Source organism: Diceros bicornis, chromosome 39 (assembly GCF_020826845.1).
Source record: "Diceros bicornis minor isolate mBicDic1 chromosome 39, mDicBic1.mat.cur, whole genome shotgun sequence".
In the NCBI taxonomy this organism is placed as follows: domain Eukaryota; kingdom Metazoa; phylum Chordata; class Mammalia; order Perissodactyla; family Rhinocerotidae; genus Diceros; species Diceros bicornis.
In genome coordinates, this window is record NC_080778.1 from 24,843,200 (window position 1) to 24,862,646 (window position 19,447).

The window sequence follows — 19,447 nt, forward strand, 5'->3', positions numbered from 1 at the left end:
TCATGAAAGGCAATGGGATGTGATCTAACGTAAAGCAGGCTCTGGTAGATTCTGTGTTGGGCACTGTGTAATGAAATCACTGGAACTGGTCTTAGAAGAAGCCGTCAGCTGGAGGGTGGTGCCATCTCATTTAGGCTGATCAACACCGATTTTGTCACCCACCCATCAGCAGCCATGAGAGGTGAATAAAGTCAGCGAACCCCGTGGGCTTTTACTCTCAATCTCTGGAATCACAGATTCATACCACCTTAGGCCCTTATTCATGAACTTTTTTCTCTTTTCTGCTTGTGCTTTTTCACTTCCAAATGAAAAGCAAGAGTCCCCAGATAATGCTGAAAAGACCATGGTTGGTCTAAGAGCATAGTCAGTGAAAGTGAACAAAGACACAGGGCAGACTTTTTTCTGCATTTTCCCCATCATTCAAGTCCCTCCAACATTTGAGTAAGTTCATGTTTGATTATTCAAACCATTACTTATTCATTCAACAAAAACTGGGGCCGGTCCTGTGGTCCAGCAGTTAAGTTCAGCACGTTCCACTTTAGCGGCCCGGGTTCGGTTCCTGGACACAGACCTACAGCACTCATGGGTGGCCATGCTGTGGCAGCGACCCACATGGAAAACAGAGGAGGACTGGCACAGATGTTAGCTCAGGGCCAATCTTCCTCAGAAAAAAACCAAAAAAACCCAAAACTTACTGTGCACCTACATAACAAGAACCACATTAGGCACTGGATACACAAAGACGAAAAGAGACACCCCCTTACTCCCAAATATGTACAGTCTAATGCACATTACAAAGTACGGAGTAAAGCAAGGGATGGTTTGCCCTGGAAGCAATTTAAGTGAATGCTTTACTATTCCATCTTACTGAGCACTATATACATTCCACAGCCCTTTTTCATATTGCTCTCTATCTCAAACACATACATGAACTTGGGCTCAAATCTGCCAGTTTCCGAGAAGACTACTCAATGTGGTCACTGCTACAGAAAAAAAATAGTCACTTCGTTAAAAAATATTAAAACAGGAAGGAGGTGGGTTATATATAGACAAGCCTGGAGGGGATCACAGCAAAGGCAAAAGAGATAAGGATGAGGACAAGTGGACATCACCTTATCCCTGTGCAAGGTATCGACAGAGTATGAATATTCTCAAGACAGGTAAATTTGTAGCCTCAGTCTACTTAGCTTATTTTTCAGCTGTACCAGTAAACGCACAGATGCAAAGTTAAACTGAAATGATATGATTAGGAAGGAGGGTGCACGGGAACAGAAATCCTACAAAACTGCCAGACCATTCTGTAATATATAGGTGGATGACATTGCATTTAATTAGAAGAACCTTGTCTTCTTCTTGTTCCTTCCTCATTCCCATCCTTTCTTCTGAGTCTTATCAGTTTTTCCAGATATATATCCATCACCCCTGACTCTGTGATGAATGCTTGGTTTCTCTTTGTGTTTCTGAAACATCCATGACCAAGGCTCAGCTCTGCACTGAAGACACCTGACCTATCCTCTGCCCTCCCCTGACTGTATCTTCATGGATGTTCTCTCTGAGGCACTAGTTCTCTCTAAGGTCCACTAGGGAACCAGGAAGGGAGATACACAAAGTGTTACCACTCAGATCAAGTCAGGGCCTCTCCTGGTTTTCCACTCATGAGGTCAGCAGTCAAGAGCATTATAATAGTTAACAATGAAGAAAAAGGATGGAATTTTCCTTCTTTATCACAAAAGAATCACATCAAATGTTCTTTATGAAGAAGATCTTTGCTCCCTTGCTTGTGATTTAATCAATCAAAAACCAAACAAGGTCTCAAAACTACACATATAAGAGGTTTTTCACTTTCTGGAAAACTAAGTACAAAGTTAAAACCTCCAGACTTTTGGGTAGGAAGTCAAGGCAACAAAAAAACAGTCGAGATCCATTAGCAACAAAGGCCAACAAAGATTAATACTCGTGAAGTTTGGCCTAGAGATTGTCTAGTAGCACAGCTAAAGATCAGGACTGTGACGCAGCCTCTTATCTACTCTAAATAGGTAAACTAACTTATTTTCATCACATAGTTAAACCCGATTGGAACAAGGCAGCTCTATAGTCTCAGTTTCCTATTGTAAAATTCTGAGAACCTAAACGTTGAGTTAAAAGTGGTAAATGTGTTAAAAAGATGGAAAATTCAGTTTTGTTTCCCTGACATATAGTTAGTAGACGGGAGGAAGAAGAATAAAGCGATCAAGTGGCGTCTGATTTAGACTTGATTCCACCCCTCCCCTCCAAAATGGGACTAAGTATTTCACCAGTGCATTCTTAGAGTGCAGTACTGCTTTTCATTCCCTGAAGTCGTCTTATTGGGGAAAGAGGACAGAACAACATTCATAGGAAAAATCCTTGAGTATGGTGTCGAAGATATATACTGTAGCTGGCTTCACTCTATTCCTTGCACTCCATCTCCCGTCTGCTGAGATTCCTTATTTAGGGAAGGAAGGAAAGGAAGGAGAAGAGATACAAGATCTCCCTACTGCAGCAGCAAAGGCTACTTGCACTTGATTGAGTGAAATAAAAGAACAATAGTGCTCTAGGACTGAGAAGTTATTGTTGCTTTGCATTTTTCTTTAACAACTTCTACAATAAAAGTGAAAACTAGGATGGTGTGAAGCAGGGCTTGGCAATCCATGACAGTGAACCCAGAGCCTGTTGCCATTATGTCCCTTCTTCCCCAGTCTAGTCCTGCTTCCTCCTTTGACTCCTTTATCTTCTCTACCTGATCTGTCCACATTCCTCCCCCAGTCCTCTTTCTGTGTAATGTCTATGGATTCCTATGGTCAGGCTTATTTAGCTTCACTGGTAGAATTAAGAGCTAAAGTGGCTGCTGTGTCCTGAAGAAATCAGAAAAAAGTCAACACAATGGAGTCGATGAATGTACTCAAAGTCATATTTTTCATCAAAGATTAGAGAGAATATTCATGTTTATAGATTATTTTATGTAAACAGGCAGGCTGTATCTCTAGAGATTTTATATATATTACATATTTACATATTATATATATTCCATATATATGAAATATATACACACTAATATATATATATGAAACATGTCAAATAATGTCTTACATTAAGGGGCTTGTCAGTCACATAACTCAAAGTGAAGGCAGAATGAAGTCATTTTCAGAAGAGTATAAACTCTGAAATTTGCCATTCACATACTCATCATGCTACAATTTCTTGAAGCAGTACAGCACAGTGAAAAAAGAATCCTAGAATGAGGATTACATGGATAATGGTGCCAGATAAAGTTGACACAGAAATGAAGGAAGCTGGCTAAAAAAAGTAAGAAGTTCTGTTAGACTGGGGTGCCTGGAAGATTCTTCTTTGAAAAGCGAAGTTTAAACGACATAGGACTAGGATTATGTTCCTTTCTGCACGACTTCAATCACTCCACTTGCTTCTACAGTGAACAGTATTTATATTATAATGCTGTGCCTACCATTTACTGATTTTCTCTAGATATGGAAGACATGTCTATAATTAGATAACAAAATGTAAATGTTATAAACATTATAATATAAAAATGATACTAGCACAAAAATTAGGATGTGGAGGGGAGAAGAGGGAAGGAGGAACAGACGCATTAATTTCCTCATGTTTTAAAGTGAGGAGTCAGAAAATACTGTCTAAAGCTAGTACTTCAAGAAACAAAACTTATGTATATTACTGAAAGTCATATAGGTGACCTCTATAACTAACAACAGAAATTGTTCATAGTGGCAAGGCAAAGGAGGGAGAATGGAGGCGAGCATTACTTTCCATGGAGTGCATTCTGTTTTTATTTAGAATTTTTTTCTTTTGTATGAATTATGTCTACTAAAAAATAAACAATATACTTTTTGTTTACCCTTATTTCTTACGGGTAAACAAGGGTTTTCGGGGAATGGGTGGGAGGCCTGTAACTCTGGGACCTTTTAAACTTATCATGTCAACAATACAATCGGGATTGTTTGTCACAGGTGCACGTCCTCTGAATTATGGCATCACCCAGTGCTGCACGCTGTTGTACCTGCAGGGCCTCCTGCTGCTCTAGGGTCACACGGATGTCTAACCTGAGCCACCTGCCACAGATGCTGAGTCTCAGCCTGGTCAGAGGCGGGACAATCTCCTCTGAAACAGAGCATGGAGAATATCTTAATCTTCCACTTATTAACTTGGATTGCTTTTTACAATCTTTTAAACATACTACAAGAATCAAAGGTCTGAAGACTAGAGATTTTTTGAGGATTCCTCTAACCGAAGAACATCACTTGAAAGAAGACAAAATCACACAACTTAGCTTTTCCTCTCCCCTTCCCTCAAAAGAGAACTATGTTGGGCTGGCCCAGTGGCATAGTGGTCAAGTTCTCGTGCTCCGCTTCAGCAGCCCGAGGTTCGCAGGTTCAGATCCCGGGTGTGGACCTACGCACCGCTTATCAAGCCATGCTGTGGCAGTAGTCCCACATATAAAAGTAGAGGAAGATGGGCACAGATGTTAGCCCAGAGTCAATCTTCCACAGCAAAAAGAGGAGGATTGGAAACAGGTGTTAGCTCAGAGCTAATCTTCCTCACCAAAAAAAAACAAAAACAAAAAAAAGAGAGAACTATGTTCTCTAATCAGTAATATGACCAACTGGGATTATAACTTGGTAATAGGTAGTAGATTTTTCTTTAGTTTTCCTTGGTGGTTTGTAACTTGCAAATAACTTGAACGTTTGCTATTATTGTTCGCTATAGAGGAAGTCATTTCCTGTCTTGGTATCTTCCTACTTTTATTCTGGACTTTCCTTTTTGAAGTAGAGCTAGCTCTTTCAATGTGCCTGTGCTGTTCACAGTAGTTGGATCAGTTGACATTGTTTTATTTCTGTCTGCACCTGTTCATCACGCTAAAAACCCAGGTTGGTAGTGACAGATACAATTCAGTGCAGTTATGTCGCTTGTATGACTGGTCTCACAAAGCAGGAATACTTTTCAAGCATATGCCTGGGGCAAGTGCTGGGTTTTTCAAGCATTCACATGTTACTTGAATAAAGTTCAATGGAAACTCCACCTAGGCTGTGGGAAATCTTACAAGTGCACTAGGCCACAAAATATTACCCTATTCTTTAAAACACTTTGCACAATGATTTCAAAGAGATAAGCTAGCAATTGGAAAAAAGTTAAAAATTTAATTTGGACCCCCAAGCCTTTTAGGGATATTATATGTAAATACTATTCAATTGTTTATCCATCCATCCATCCATCCATCATCCATCCACTTACTGAGTACCTGTCACACGCCAGGCATTGTTCTAGATGCTGAGGATGCAGTAGTGACTAAAACAAAGGCCACACCTCATGAACAACGTCTTTTCCACATTTTAATGGAGTTTACACTCTATAAAGTCTAAGTTTTCCATAAAGGTAATTTCATAAAGATAATTTATAGTTTTCATCTTAGAAGTCTCTATTGTGTGTTCATTTTATTGCAGGCTATGGCTAACTTCAACACGAGACTCATTAACAGTTCAGAATTATAAGTGTTAACTTGGCCAGCGAATAGAAATTGTTTTTTACAATTATATTTACTCATGACATTTTCTGACAAAAACACACAATTGTATTCTAAATTTAGCAGTTAATACTCAAGTATCTTATATAAAAATATTTAGATAACTATATTTAAATATAATTACTTGTGGGTTATATTTAGCAAATTATTTTATGCTAACTTTAACCTCAGAATTTTGTAATCAGTTTTTTCCCACCTGGAAGTTTATTTTTATTATATTTAGAAAGTACAAGGCAGACTTCACAAGTCACCTTTGAATCAATTAACAAAAACTTAAAAGAAAAGTAAAGAAAGGAAACAACAGGATTCTACACATTGTAGAATTTGACACATGGTATTGCTAGGCTTCTCTGGGAATTTAAATATAGAAATACAGTATTTTTTTCTCTACGAAAAGGCTGTATAAAACATCTTTATTACCAACAGATTTGCTTGTTAAAAATGCAGATTCCTGGACCAGATCCCAAATCTAATGAGTCAAAATTTATGGGAATGGGGCCTGAAGAAAATCTTTATTTTACAAAGTATGCCAGTTGATTATGAGACACTCAAAAGTTTGAGAAGATGAGCATTGTGCATGTGTGCGGGTGCTGTTTTGCTATGACTACAAATCCATGTAGTATATCTTCTCCTGGACAGAAACTTATGATGCAAGACTCTTGTCCATTATAGGGTCAGGGTTTCCACTGACAAAAACGCTTTGTATGAAACCCAGCCAAACTTAGGACACAGAGAACATGCCACGTGGGGGACATGTCCTGCCAGGAGGCCTCCGTCACCATCCCAAATGCCTGGCAGTTGTCAGAACTTGCAAGGGGAATTTTGTTTACTTTGTGAAATGCCCAGTAGGTTCCAAGGGTCATTTAGGAATACTGTCACACTGCTGTTAGGCAGATACAGTCTTTAGCTTAAATGCATCCATTAAAGGGAACACTGTGATCTCAGTATTCATTGTATTTCTATGGTCAATCAACAGGATTCCTTACATTCTGAAATACTAGTAGAAAAAAATGTCTTACATTATTTAATACTATTTTTATGTTCTCCAAATATCTTTTATCTGAGATCAGCTATATGATTAATTACTAAGTATGATATTATATTATATTGTTTGCTATGTCTGAGAGCCTGGACATGAAGGCTTCCAGTGAAATAAACATTTTAGATAATACAAAAACTTTAATGAAATAAAAAATTATTTCTCAGGATTGTTTAATAAAGATCAAGGATTTGATAATCAACAATAAAAGAAAAAACCCCCTAAGTTTAGGAATAGTTTGAACTAATACTTAAAATTTTCAATGCCTTCATTATTCACATAGAGCCACCTTCATTTTTTATATGATTACTCCCTCAACTCCAAGAGAGATGATGTGACTGTTTAGTGGACAGTTTCAGAGCGTCAGAAGAGCGGAGTGAGAGTCTGAGAAAACAGTAAGCAGACACTTCCAGGAGAAGGTGGCAGGTAGGGCAGAAATGTGACGGAAGTCAGAAAACAGGACAGGCAGCAGAAAGCAGAAGTGGCAGACACAAAATGTGACAGAAAAGCCAGCGAGAAGCAAAAGCAAATGTGGCAAGAAGGAACATGAGAATGCGGAAGAGGGGTAGAACTTGCTTGCATAATAGGTGTAATGTTCAGTCAGGTATTTAATAAAAAGGAAATACAAGTATATATGCATCTAAGACAAAGAGAAATTAACGTTAGTAATTCTGCAATCTTATAATTTTTTACAAGATGCTTCATTTAATTCTCGCGTTCATCAGGACCTGTGAAGACGGGAAGAAGTCAGAGTAGTATCTGTACACTAACATTCCTGTCCCAACAGGATGGCAAATGGAACCGTCCTGATCTCTCTGCTGGGTGCTGAGGAAAGCTGCCATAAAACGAACAGGTGTTTGAGTCTGACGGGCTCAGTGACTCAGTGTCACAGAGGCCGTGCTGTTTACCGGTAGCTAAAGCGATCACTTCCTAAACCTCACTGCGTGACGCCTGACACAGCAGTCTCTTCTCATGCTCCTTCCCTGGGCTGGGATGAACGCTTTCATCTAAGGGTCAGAGCCCTTCTGAGCCATGGATGCCTTGGGATGCCTGAGGCCAAAGGAAGAGATCCAGGAGAAGGAAGACAGGGCTAAGAAAGATTATTTTTATGGGAAGGAAAGGGAGAGAGAAACTACAGAAGTGGGAAGAAAGGGGGAGAGGGGCTGAGAAGGAAAGCGGTTCTTTGTGTGGTGAGTAGCATAAAGTCTAACCAACTCTAGATGTTATACACCGTCCACTCAGACAACCGTTCACAGTCAGGTCTCACCACTGCACCTTCCAGCATCTTTCCTCCTCCACCTTAACTGGGCCATCCGCTTCTACAGTCACAGCTGGAGCACGGAACACCTGGCCTCCCTGCAGGTGATTAATGAGGATCTCCCGTTCTCTGGTAAGGACACCTACCTACAGCGTGTTAGCTCAACAGCCCCATCTACACCTGTCATTTGATTCCAGTGTGATCTCCTCTTTCTCTCCACACACTAACACTCTCCCTGTCTTTTCAAGAAACTGATATTACAGAGTATCCCTTCTCTCTCCTCTATCTTCAGTCTGTCTTTCTTTCCTGGAGATTAAACATACTCAAGAATCTTTCATTTTAAACAAGATAAAACCAAAACAACAACACAAAGACTTTCTGTACTTCACATCTCCTTCTGTTACAAGTCTCACCTTTCCACTTCACTGCTAAATTCATGAAATAGTTGGGCATTGTTTCTCTCTACTTCCTCACTTCCTGTTCACTCCTCATTCCCTCCCAATCTGCTTTCTGCCTGTACATTTCCACTGAAAGAGCTCTTCCTGAAGTCCTCAGTGACCTTCATTAGCCAAATCAGGCCATACTGTAGTGGGGCCCCCTTCAGCATCACTGGATACAGCGGACTATTGGCCCCCACTGAAGCAGAGTTTCTCAGGGCCTCTGTGGACAGCACACCCTCCTGGACTGCCGATGTCTCTAGCTGCTCCTGGTCTCCTTTTTTAGCTCCTCTCCCTCTATTCCACCTTTGAAAAGCTATGGAGTTCAGCAGGCCCTGACCTGAAGCTAACTTCTATGTTTCTTTCCTTAGGTCACCTCGTTCACTTGCATGGCTTCAAAGACCACTTACGCCACTGACTCTGCATTTTCTATCTCCAGCTCCACATACTAACACTTCGCTGGACAGTTCTACTTGGACGTCTTAGGCACTTCCAATACAGTGTGTCTAAACAAACTCTTCCTCCAAATACCACATATCAGTAATTGCACCATTATCCACCTGGTTTTTCACACCAGAAACTAGGGGTTCACCTACGAAATCTTCCTCCTCAACCCCTCCAACATTTCATCTTAGTAATCAACTTGACTCCAAATATCTCTTGAACGTATCCACTTCTTCACATCTCCACTGCCACCAACCTCATCAAAGCCACCCCTGCTACTGTCGTAGCCTCCTAAACTGGACTCTCAAAGTTTTTCTACTCTATTCTTTTCTATTCCTGCTAATCTAATTTCCACACTCTAGCAGGAGGGATCTTTTAAAAATCCAGATCTGATCACTTCTCTGCTTATGACACATATGGCTTTCTGTTTATATGAAACAAAAATTCTCACATCTTCAGGTGGCCCTTCAACACGTGGCCCCTCTTTGGTTTCCAAGCTAATTTCATTCCATTCTCCTCTGTGCTTTCTACACTGCAGCCACTCTGTTCCATTTGAGTTCCTTCTTGTCTCAGACCTTTTCACACACTGGATTTTCGTTTGTTTTTTTCTGTCTGGCAGCCTCCTCCCCATAAGATCACCTCTACCCTCTCCCAGGTTGGCTCATCCATTCATCCTTTAGACACCTGCTAAAGTCATTCCCTCAGAGAAGCCAGGTTTGACTTGTTTTTGTAGTGCTTATCACAATTATACTACATTAATTGTTTAATGTCTGTGCTTTCTGCCTCAACTCAAACTCTTTCCCCCCACTGCCAATCTGTAAAATCCATGAGGGCAGCAATCATGTCTGTTTTATTCATGAGTGTATGTTGCATCTGTGAGGCTTGCACACTGCCTGGCACACAGCATGTGTCCAACAAACACGTATGGAAAGAATGAATGAATGAATGAATGAATGAATGAAAGTTGATTTCAACTTTGGGATTCTGTTTGTCTCAACACACCAGAGAGCAATGTGACTGACATTTTCAGATTTTACTCAAATAACAGTGAGAATAAACAGCAATTAGATATTCTTTAATTCAATTACAGTTTTCTTGGGAGGGGGCATCCTAACAACTGCCTAACTCCTGGCAGTTTCAACTTGTAATTAATTCTACTCATCAAATACAATCCTTAAAAATAAGCGAGAAGAGGGGCTGGCCCTGTGGCCTAGTGATTGAGTTTGGTGTGCTCTGCTTTGGCGGCTGGGTTCGTGGGTTCAGATCCCGGGCATGGACCTACCCCACTTGTCAGCCATGCTGTGGTGGTGACCCACTTACAAAATAGAGGAAGACTGGCATAGATTTTAGCTCAGGGCTAATCTTCCTCACGAAATAAAAAAAAAGGGAGAAGAGAGCATCAAGGACACAGAAAAAGAAATTAATGAAAAAGAGTCTACTACCTCTTGCTTAAGAGCCAGCTGCACCACTCTCTCCACGGCTCCTTATACTCCCTACACTCCCTACTACATTCACATATTGATTTGTCCTTCATCTAAGTTTGCTTAGGGAAAAAAAAGCATGTTTAAGGAAAACAAAGAACAAAAAAAGTCTAGTAAAGGCTTTTCATTAAATAAACGCCCCTTAGACAGAAAGTCCAATTACAGATCCTGTTTGGATTTCAAATTATAGTCATTTTCTTAAAATTCTGAATGAAGCATGGGTAAAAACTAGGAAAATAAAGCCAAGTTTTGGGCGTACCCTGAAATGTCAACCCGTGTCATTTAAAAGCACACCACACCCTTCTTGCGACAGTCTGCACTAACTTCATGACCAATTCGGTCGTGCACACTTTTTCTCCTCATATCCAGGGCTGAATGAAAGAGTGAGGGGAAAGCTTTCTTTAAACACATCTCTAACTTACCTAGACCTCTATCTACTTGTAGTGGACAGAAATACTACAGAAAATAATAGGGAACTGGAATTCTAAGACGGCGCTTTTGTGCCACAGTGGGCATGCCCAGTGCTAACCATGTTTGACAAAGCGTTCTTGTGCTCCGCTCACAAGGAAAGGGCAGACAGTAAAGCTGAGGGCTTCAGGCCCATATCTGCAGACAGACCACAGAGGTTTCCACACATCCACCGCGCCAGCCTGTTCTGACTCCGATACTTTCACTGCCAGATACCGACTCCTGCTGTACTGCCCTCACTATGCTTCTATGTGTTCTTGACCTACTTTACCTTCACAGGGATGTCCTCCTCCTGGCTGGCTTTCTCTGAGGTGAAGACATACGAGATTTCTTTGTGAGATGTGTTCTGGCGGCAGATGGCACACTTAATGGAGCTTCTGTGAGACCCCACGCTGTACTGCTCAATAATAATTGAAACGCATTCATTACAGAAACAGTGCCCGCAGGTCAGTACTGCCCACTAAAAAAGGAAACACAAAGAACACGCCTCAGTGAGACGCGATCAAAGATGCCCTCCAATCTGTAAACACGTTAAAAGGAGAAGGGAGTCATAATTTCACTTCCTAAATATTTCATGATATTAACATTCTTTAAGTCATAAAAGCTAAGTGGTACTTTCAAACTAATTATTTTTTAGTCCAACCAAGGTAAGCTTTCACAGTCTTTAGTTCTGCTCACTGTAATAGTCAGTACGTCATCATTATTTTGTAAGAAGCTGGTGTTCTCACTTCAGTATTTAGGAAAAATGCAAATTACTCCCTAGCACTTTAACAGCAGATATGAGAGAGAGACTGAGAATCACATTAATTTGGAGATAATATCATATTCAATATATTCTATACAGCTTATTAAAGAGATTTACATTTTCACACATTAAAGCATTTATGATATACAAAATGAGATGGGCTAGTATCTCAGATTTATTTTAAAAGTGGTTCTGAATACATTAAAAACAAACCAAAATAAACTGATAAAAAGATATTTCGAAAACCTCTTTGTCCTATTTCAAGAAAAGTACAGCAGTCCTCTCTGCATCTCTGGAGCACACCGTGGAGACTTCTCTCCTCTTGGGCAATAGGTGGGTGGAGAAGAGTATTAGATTTAGTCTACGTGTCACTTCTAAAAGCTATGGCATCTTATGCTAATAATTTAACTTTTTTCACCTGGTAAACAACAACAACAACAGGAACTGAGTGGTGCTGTGAGTGACCAGGCTCCTACGCCCTAAGCTGTGTTTTCCCAGGCGTTGGACATGCATCGACTTGTATGGAGGAAGGTGTGTGGCGGGGCCTACCCGAGGTACTTTGCAGGACAGACTAAGAATAGCCCCTTGGAAAAGAACTCACTGAAGGAAGAGAAAAATGTGCTATATAAGCTTGGTTTTAAAACAATTATTGGGAAGGGGGAGGGTTATTTGGGGTTTATTGGCTGATGTCGTCCACACTGTTCTCTAGTTGCGCCTCTGCTCTCAAGGATTTGTGCCAGAGTCCTCAGGAATAGAGGCTGCAAGAAAATGAACTCGAGCATTTTTGTAGCAGCACTAATCCACACCCTGTGTACCTCTGGCGCTACGGGGGAGGAAGGGTACTTCCTCCACTTGAGAGGACTTGTGCAGCTCATGAAAGCTCAGAACGGACAAGCGGAACAGCAGGACAGGTCCATCCACACCCGCGATGGAGGAGAAACCAAAGAGTTGTCGGGCACCAGAGCATTAGAGCGGCAGGGGGGTGACTGCAATGGCCTAAACAGCAGAATAGACAGATGGCAACGCCTCCAGGGGCATTAGCCGGGATATATGAGTTATCTCTGATAGAGTCTCTAAATAAGGAGCCGAGGAGGAGAACTGGGAAGCTAAAGGGAAAGGATCTAGAGTTCTTACAGACTATAGATATGAAGAGTTAGAAAAGTAAAATTTTGTTACTCTTATTGTAATCCAATATGTTCCCCTAAGTGTAAGAGACTTGGGTTATGCTAGAATTAAATGAAATAACGTATATGAAAGAAAGTTAAAAACTTAAAACGTTTAAGACAAAAATCAAATAAAATTTCTGGACAATCCAGCTGCACGCATCTCATCAAAACAAAAACCAAATTAGAAACTACCTACGTCATGATCCTTTCCTTTTTTATCACAACTTTTATCACAACCTTTTTATCACTGACTTTTATCAGAAATCACCAGTATCTGTACATTACTATTCTTCTGTTCAGCTACCAAGGTAATATCTATCATTTTAAGATTTATTTATCAATAAAGTGTCCTTTAAAAATCTGACCTTTTTCATAAATCGTGGAAACTAAAAGGTACTTTCTGATTATTGCTGGTCAGAACATGGAATTCATATATTCAACTTTCTACACTCGGTTCCATACAAAACAACAGCCAAGAACACTTTTACTCATTTAATAGTAATAGGCTTATTTTTCAAATTTTGAAAAGCGATGAATATTCTGATATTGTATATATTTATTTATCATACAACGTAGGAATTTATAGTTTCCTAATCAGTTAGTAGGATAAAAATAAGAATCTCTTTGAGGAGAATACCATCAAGCTTATAGACATCTGTATACTAATATTCACAAAGAAATATACTTATGGTCTTCTAAAAATCACATCTAAATTCCCCTAGAATTGCTGTTATTTGTACTCTAAAGCCTGGTATTATTAGATATTAAAAATGCTAACAACTATATTACTATACCTTTGTAATACCTTCTTAAGTAAATCCCTGAGTGCTACATTTCTTTACAATTACCAAAAAGCACATTAAACCAACAAAGTCAAATTACTTAGACCCAATCTTGTGACTGCAAACAATATTCAAAACTATGCATCTTTAATGAAAAAGATGGGGTTATTCTAGAAATATGTTTTCACTTATCACTTAAGGAAAAACCTTGCTCACACATATGTGGCACTAAGCATGTCAGCTAACCTTCGGCCCTGTCTTTAAGAGGCAGAAAATATTTGTCTTGCATACAAAGTTGTTGAGAAAGAGAGAGAGAGAGACACAAGGAAACACTGATTGATTGTACGTAGGAGTCTTTGAAAACTGTCAAGTGTTTTATAAACGCATGTGACATTTATTATAACTTCACCTGTTTTCCCAGCTGCCGAGCACAGATTGGACAAGGTTCTGGATTAATACCTCCTGATGTTTTGTCTTGAGACTGCCCAAAAAAGAAGAATTCAAAAATACATTAGTTACATTTTACAACCTGATGCATGTTTTATATAGCTCATTTACAGAAGTAAATGCTGGCAACTGCAATTTAAATAACCTAATAATTGAGATGATCTAACATTTTATGTATTACCTAATACTATCATTCCTGGGATTTATAAATAACATTCAAGAAGTGAATAAAAAGATGGAAACAATTTTTATGACAGCTTGTTAAAGTTATCCTATTACTGTATTTGTGATTATCATAGAAGGCAAAATGAAAAGCAAAATATGATTTACCTTAGCTAAATTTTATTTTCAAGCTAGATTTTGTTATAAAGAAATATGTATTCTGCGTGTCCACTTGGCATGGATCACAGACATAGAAGAGGCAGCATTTGTCTACCTAACTCCTTATTAATACTGTTCCTCTCAGTTTCCTTTTTCTAATCTCATTAAAGCAAAGCAAATAACTAGAAAGCAGAAATATTATTGATTTGAGACCCATCTATGCCTGGAAATTACACTGAAGTATAACAGTTTTTCAAAATCTCTTTAAAACTATTTCAAAAATTGAAAGAGCTTCAAAAAAGTCATCAAATAGTTTTTAAAACTCAGGAGAACATAAAGAAAAGTAAATTAGACTTGTAGATCACTACTAAAGTTTTTAAGTCTGTGGTTTCACTAACCAAATAGTTAAACATTTAAAAAAACTGTTCTTGATTATCCTTTGACTTTCATAAGTAGCCAAAAAAAAAAAAAAAAAAGGCTACATTGTGCATGGATTCAGCAACTCTAACAAGAGTTCAAAAACAATTCCATTAACTAAAACGTAAGTATGCAGGCATTTTAAAAAGTTGAACTTAATTATTCTTTTCTTTTGTTAATTATTGATTTGTTTTAGATGACATATAACCTAAAACTTAGCGGCTAAAACAAACCCTTATTTCTCCTGGTTCTACAGGTCAGCTGGGTCATCTCAGGATGGGCTGACCTGGCTGGGGCTGATGTTCAGGATGGCCTCACACTCATGTCTAGCCGTTGGTAGGCCAGCTGGTCTGGGGAGAGGGCCGCACTGAGGCCCCTGCTCCTCAAGAAAAGTAACCTGGCCCTCTTCACATGGTCCCAGAGTTCCAAAGAACAACAAGGTTGGGAGAACTCCTCTGCGCACGGACTTTTCAAGTCTCTGCTTGTATCCCACGGCCAAGAGTAAGTCACACCACCAAGCCCAGAGACGGTGTGGGAGGGGGTCATCCACGAGCATGCACACAAGAGGGGTACTACTATAGCATTCTCTAAACAATCTACCACAATTTACAATATCTCTTCTAATTTATTGAAAGCAAGCATTAGCATTTTTTCTGTAAAGGGCCTGACTGTAAATATTTTAGCTTTGTGGGCCATATGTTTTCTGTTGCATCTACTCAACTCTGCTATAGTAGCTTGAAAGCAGCCATAGATAATACGTCAACAAACGAATGTGGCTGTTTTCCAATAAACTTTATTTATAAAAACAGGTGGTGGGCTGGATTAGTCCTGTGCTTAGCAGTTTGCAGATCCCTGATTTAAAGTTATAAATTTCTCTCTAAGCGTGCCTTAGCTGCACACCGTCAAACACTTTCGTTTTTTCAGTTCAGAAAATATTCTAGTTTCTATTGTAACTTCTTTGATTCATGGGTTATTTAGAAGTGTGTTGTTAATTTGAGGATTTATGTGGTTATCTTTTCATTATTGATTTCTAATTTAATTCCTCTTTAGTCAGAGAAAATACTTTTTTTTAATTGAGGTATAATTGACATACAACATTAGTTTCAGATGTACAACATAATGATTTGACATTTGTGTAATTGTGAAATGATCACCACAATAAGTCTAGTTAACATCCATCACCATACACAGACACAGAATTTTCTTTTTCTTGTGATAACTTCTAAAACTTGCTCTCTTAGCAACTTTCGAATATGCAATACAGTATTACTAACTAAAGTCGCCATGCTGTACATTACATTCCCATGACTTAACTTTATAAGTTTGTAGCTTTTGTCTCTCTTCACCCATTTCACCCACTCCCTTTGGCAACCAGCAATAAGTTGTCTGTATCTATGAGCCCGGTTTGTTTTTGTTTTTTTTTTAGATTCCACATATAGGCAAGATCATACAGAATTTGTCTTTCTCTGTCTGACTTATTTCACTTAGCATAACGCCCTCAAGGTCAATCTAGGTTGTGGCAAATGACAAGATTTCATTTTTTTTAATGGCTGAATAATATTCTCTTGTGTGTGTATACGTATATATGTATACACACACACACACTACATCTTTTTCAACCATTCATCTATTGATGGATGCTTAGGTTGTTTCCATATCTTAGCTATCGTAAATAACGTTGCAACGAACATAGGGGTATATATATCTTTTCCAGTTGGTGTTTTGTTTCCTTCGAATAAATACCCAGAAGTGGAATTGCTGGATCATATGGTAGTTTTATTTTTAATTTTTTGAGGAACCTCCATACTGTTTTCCATAGTGAATGCACCAATTTACATTCCCACCAACTGTGCACAAGGGTTCCTGTTTCTCCACATCCTCACCAACACGTGCTCTCTCTTGTCTTTTTGATGACAGCCATTCTAACAGGTGTGAGGTGATAGCTCACTGTGGTTTGGTCTGCACTTCCCTGATGATTAGTGGTGTGGAGCATCTTTTCATGTACCTGTTGGCCATCTGTCTGTCTTCTTTGGAAAAATGTCTACTCAGATCCTCTGCCCATTTTTTAATTGGATTGTTTTTTTGCTATTGAGTTGTATGAATCCTTCATATATTTTGGATATTAACTTCTTATCAGATACATGATTTACAAGTAATTTCTCCCATTTAGTAGGTTGCCTTTTCATTTTGTTGATGGTTTCCTTTGCTGAGCCGAAGCTTTTTAGTTTCATGTAGTCCTATTTATTTTTGCTTTTGTTGCCTCTCTCTGCTTTTGGTGTCAAATCCAAAAAACTGCCAAGACCAAAATCAAGGAACTTACTACCTATGTTTTCTTCTAGGAGTTTTACGGTTTCAGGTCTTACGTTTAAGTGTTAATCCATTTTGAGTTTATTTTTGTGTATGGTGTAAGATAGGAGTCCAGTTTCATTCTTTTATATGTTGCTGTCCAATTTTCCCAACACCATTTATTGAAGAGACTACCCTTCGTCAAAAACTAATTGACCATATACGTGTGGGTTTATTTTTGGGCTCTTTATCCTATCCCACTGCCTATGCGTCTGTTTTCTGACAACACTGTACTGTTTTGATTGCTACGGTTCTGGAATATATTCTGAAATCAGGGAGCACGCTGCCTAGCTTTGTTCTCCCGTCTCAGGATCGCTCTGGCTATTTGAGGTCTTCTGTGGTTCTGCACAAATTTTAGGATTGTTTGTTCTATTTCTGTGAAAAATGAGAAAACTACTCTTGTATAATTTAATCCTTTGGAAATTTTAAGAGTTGCTTTCTGAATCAGCATCAGGTCTATTTTGATAAATGTTCCACGCACACCTCAGAAAGTGTATTCTGCAATTGTGTTCGGCTGTGGTCTGTGTCAGTTAGGTCATGGTTGTTCATAACATTCAAATGTTCGATATTCTTACTGATTTTTTGTGTCCATTTGTCTGAAGTATGGAAGAATCTTATAATAGTTTACCTCTGTTTACCTTGTTTCTTTATGTTACTGTCATACATTTTAGCTCTCTATATATTGTATATCCTATACAACAGCACTGTTGTTTTATAAAGTCCATATTCTTTTGTATTTACCTATATAGTTAAGCTTTCTCTTGCTCCATATTCCTTCCTGTGGTTTCATCCTTCAAGGTGGGATAATTTTTCTTTAGTCCAAAGGACTGCCTTTAATATTTGTTGTACTGCGAGTCTGTTGTACTGTTTATCTGAAAACATCTTTATTTCACTTTTTAAAATAGCATTTTAAAGATGTCATGCCACTGTTACCTGGTTACATGGAGTAGCACCAAGTAACAGTGGAACATCATCTTGAAAATGCTGAAAGAAAACATAGTTTCTCTGTGTGGTCAACATAGAGAATATATGCAATAGTCACCAGTTTTATGGTGCTCCTTGAAAGTATTATGTCTTTTTTCTCACAATTCTAGTTGGTTAAATTTTCTTCCCATTATTTTTGGTTTCCAGCAGTTTGATTATGATATTCCTAGGTTTGTTTGTTTACTTTTTAAATTTATTCTCCTTGGGGTTCTCTGAGCTTCTTGAATCTGTAAGAAACTGTCATATTATCCGTCATCAGTTTTGGAAAATTCTCAGCCATTCAAGCGGCCTCCTGTCCCATTTTACCTCTCCTTTTCTTCTGGAACTTCAATCACATGCATGCTAGACCATACGACTGGGTCCCACCTTTCTTTCACTCTATTTCATTCTTTATATGCTTCTCCAAATTGGATATTTTCTGTTGAAATGTATTTGAGTTCACTAATTCTGTCTTTTTCTGTGTCTGGCATCCAAGGAGTTTTTAGTTTCAAACACTGGATTTTGCAGTTTCACAATGTCCACTCCCCTGTGCAGATTCCAGTTCACTTTATCTATGTTGTCCAGTTTCTTCTCCAATGTATTAATCACAATCACTTTCAAGTCCTTTCCTACTATGTCTATAATCTGGATTGTCTGTAGGTCTGCTTATACTGTCCATTTTTTCCTCTTTAATTATTGGTCACATTTTCCTGCCTTTCACATTTCTTGCAATTTTTTTTTATCATATGCTAGATTTCCTAGTTTGTTTACACAACCAACCGCAGAGACAAAGTTAGATGTTATCTTCCTCCAGAGAGGATTACCCTCACCCTGATAGGCAGTTAGGTTAAGGAATGAGTGGCTGATCACCTCAATCCAGTAACAAATTGAGCTGGTTTTGGGGATTGTTGGAAGTTTAGTTCAAAATTAGTCCACCTATGGTTACAAATGTCTCTAGGGTAAGACCTGTTATGGGTCTGTTGTAGGCCCCTTGCTCTCGTGGGGAGAAACTGTCTCCTAAACACTAAGAGACTGAGAAAAATTTCCCTCCGTATTTCTAGTTCAGGCCTAGTTGTCATGGAACCCCATCACTTAGCAAATGAGTAAAATTCATTGCACACCTGAAGCTCCTTTAGGTTTCAAAAGGTAACACCAACTCACCTGGCCATCAAAAGTTCTCCTGATTTCTCTCTCCCCTATTTGAGAGGCTCTGCAAAGCCAACCTTAATCCCAGCCTGTATTCGGACTCAGCAAACACTTTTAGGCAAGACAAGGGCCAGCAATCTCAGCTCACCTAGAAAGGGCTCTTCCTTCTCTGGAATGTCATTTCATCTCAATCTTTTTGCTTCCACCATCTTTAAAAATAAGACTTTTTTATAATAGTTTTTCCCTCCCTAGTTGTTACAGCAGTGCTGGCTTGCCATTACCTGCTGCTCCTATAAAGAAGGAGAAGGCCCTAGCAAGTAGTAGACTCTTTATTAAAGATCCTGTGTGGTTGCCCCTAGTGTTATTCAGAACATTTCTTCTGGAGACATTCTTTGTGCTTTGGACTCTCATGGAA

General features: G+C 39.0%; 1 protein-coding gene across 3 annotated transcripts in view; it reads right to left on the reverse strand.

The window, feature by feature from the left end:
• The window catches only part of SHPRH (SNF2 histone linker PHD RING helicase), a 97,656-nt gene that overhangs the window by 14,599 nt on the left and 63,610 nt on the right, over positions 1-19,447 (reverse strand). For all 3 annotated transcript variants that reach the window (XM_058534235.1, XM_058534232.1, XM_058534234.1), the window contains 2 exons: positions 13,802-13,873; positions 10,971-11,159 (listed from right to left, as the gene is read on the reverse strand). In XM_058534235.1, coding sequence (XP_058390218.1) covers positions 10,971-11,159; positions 13,802-13,873 — 261 coding nt within the window. The remainder of the gene's footprint in view (positions 1-10,970; positions 11,160-13,801; positions 13,874-19,447) is intronic.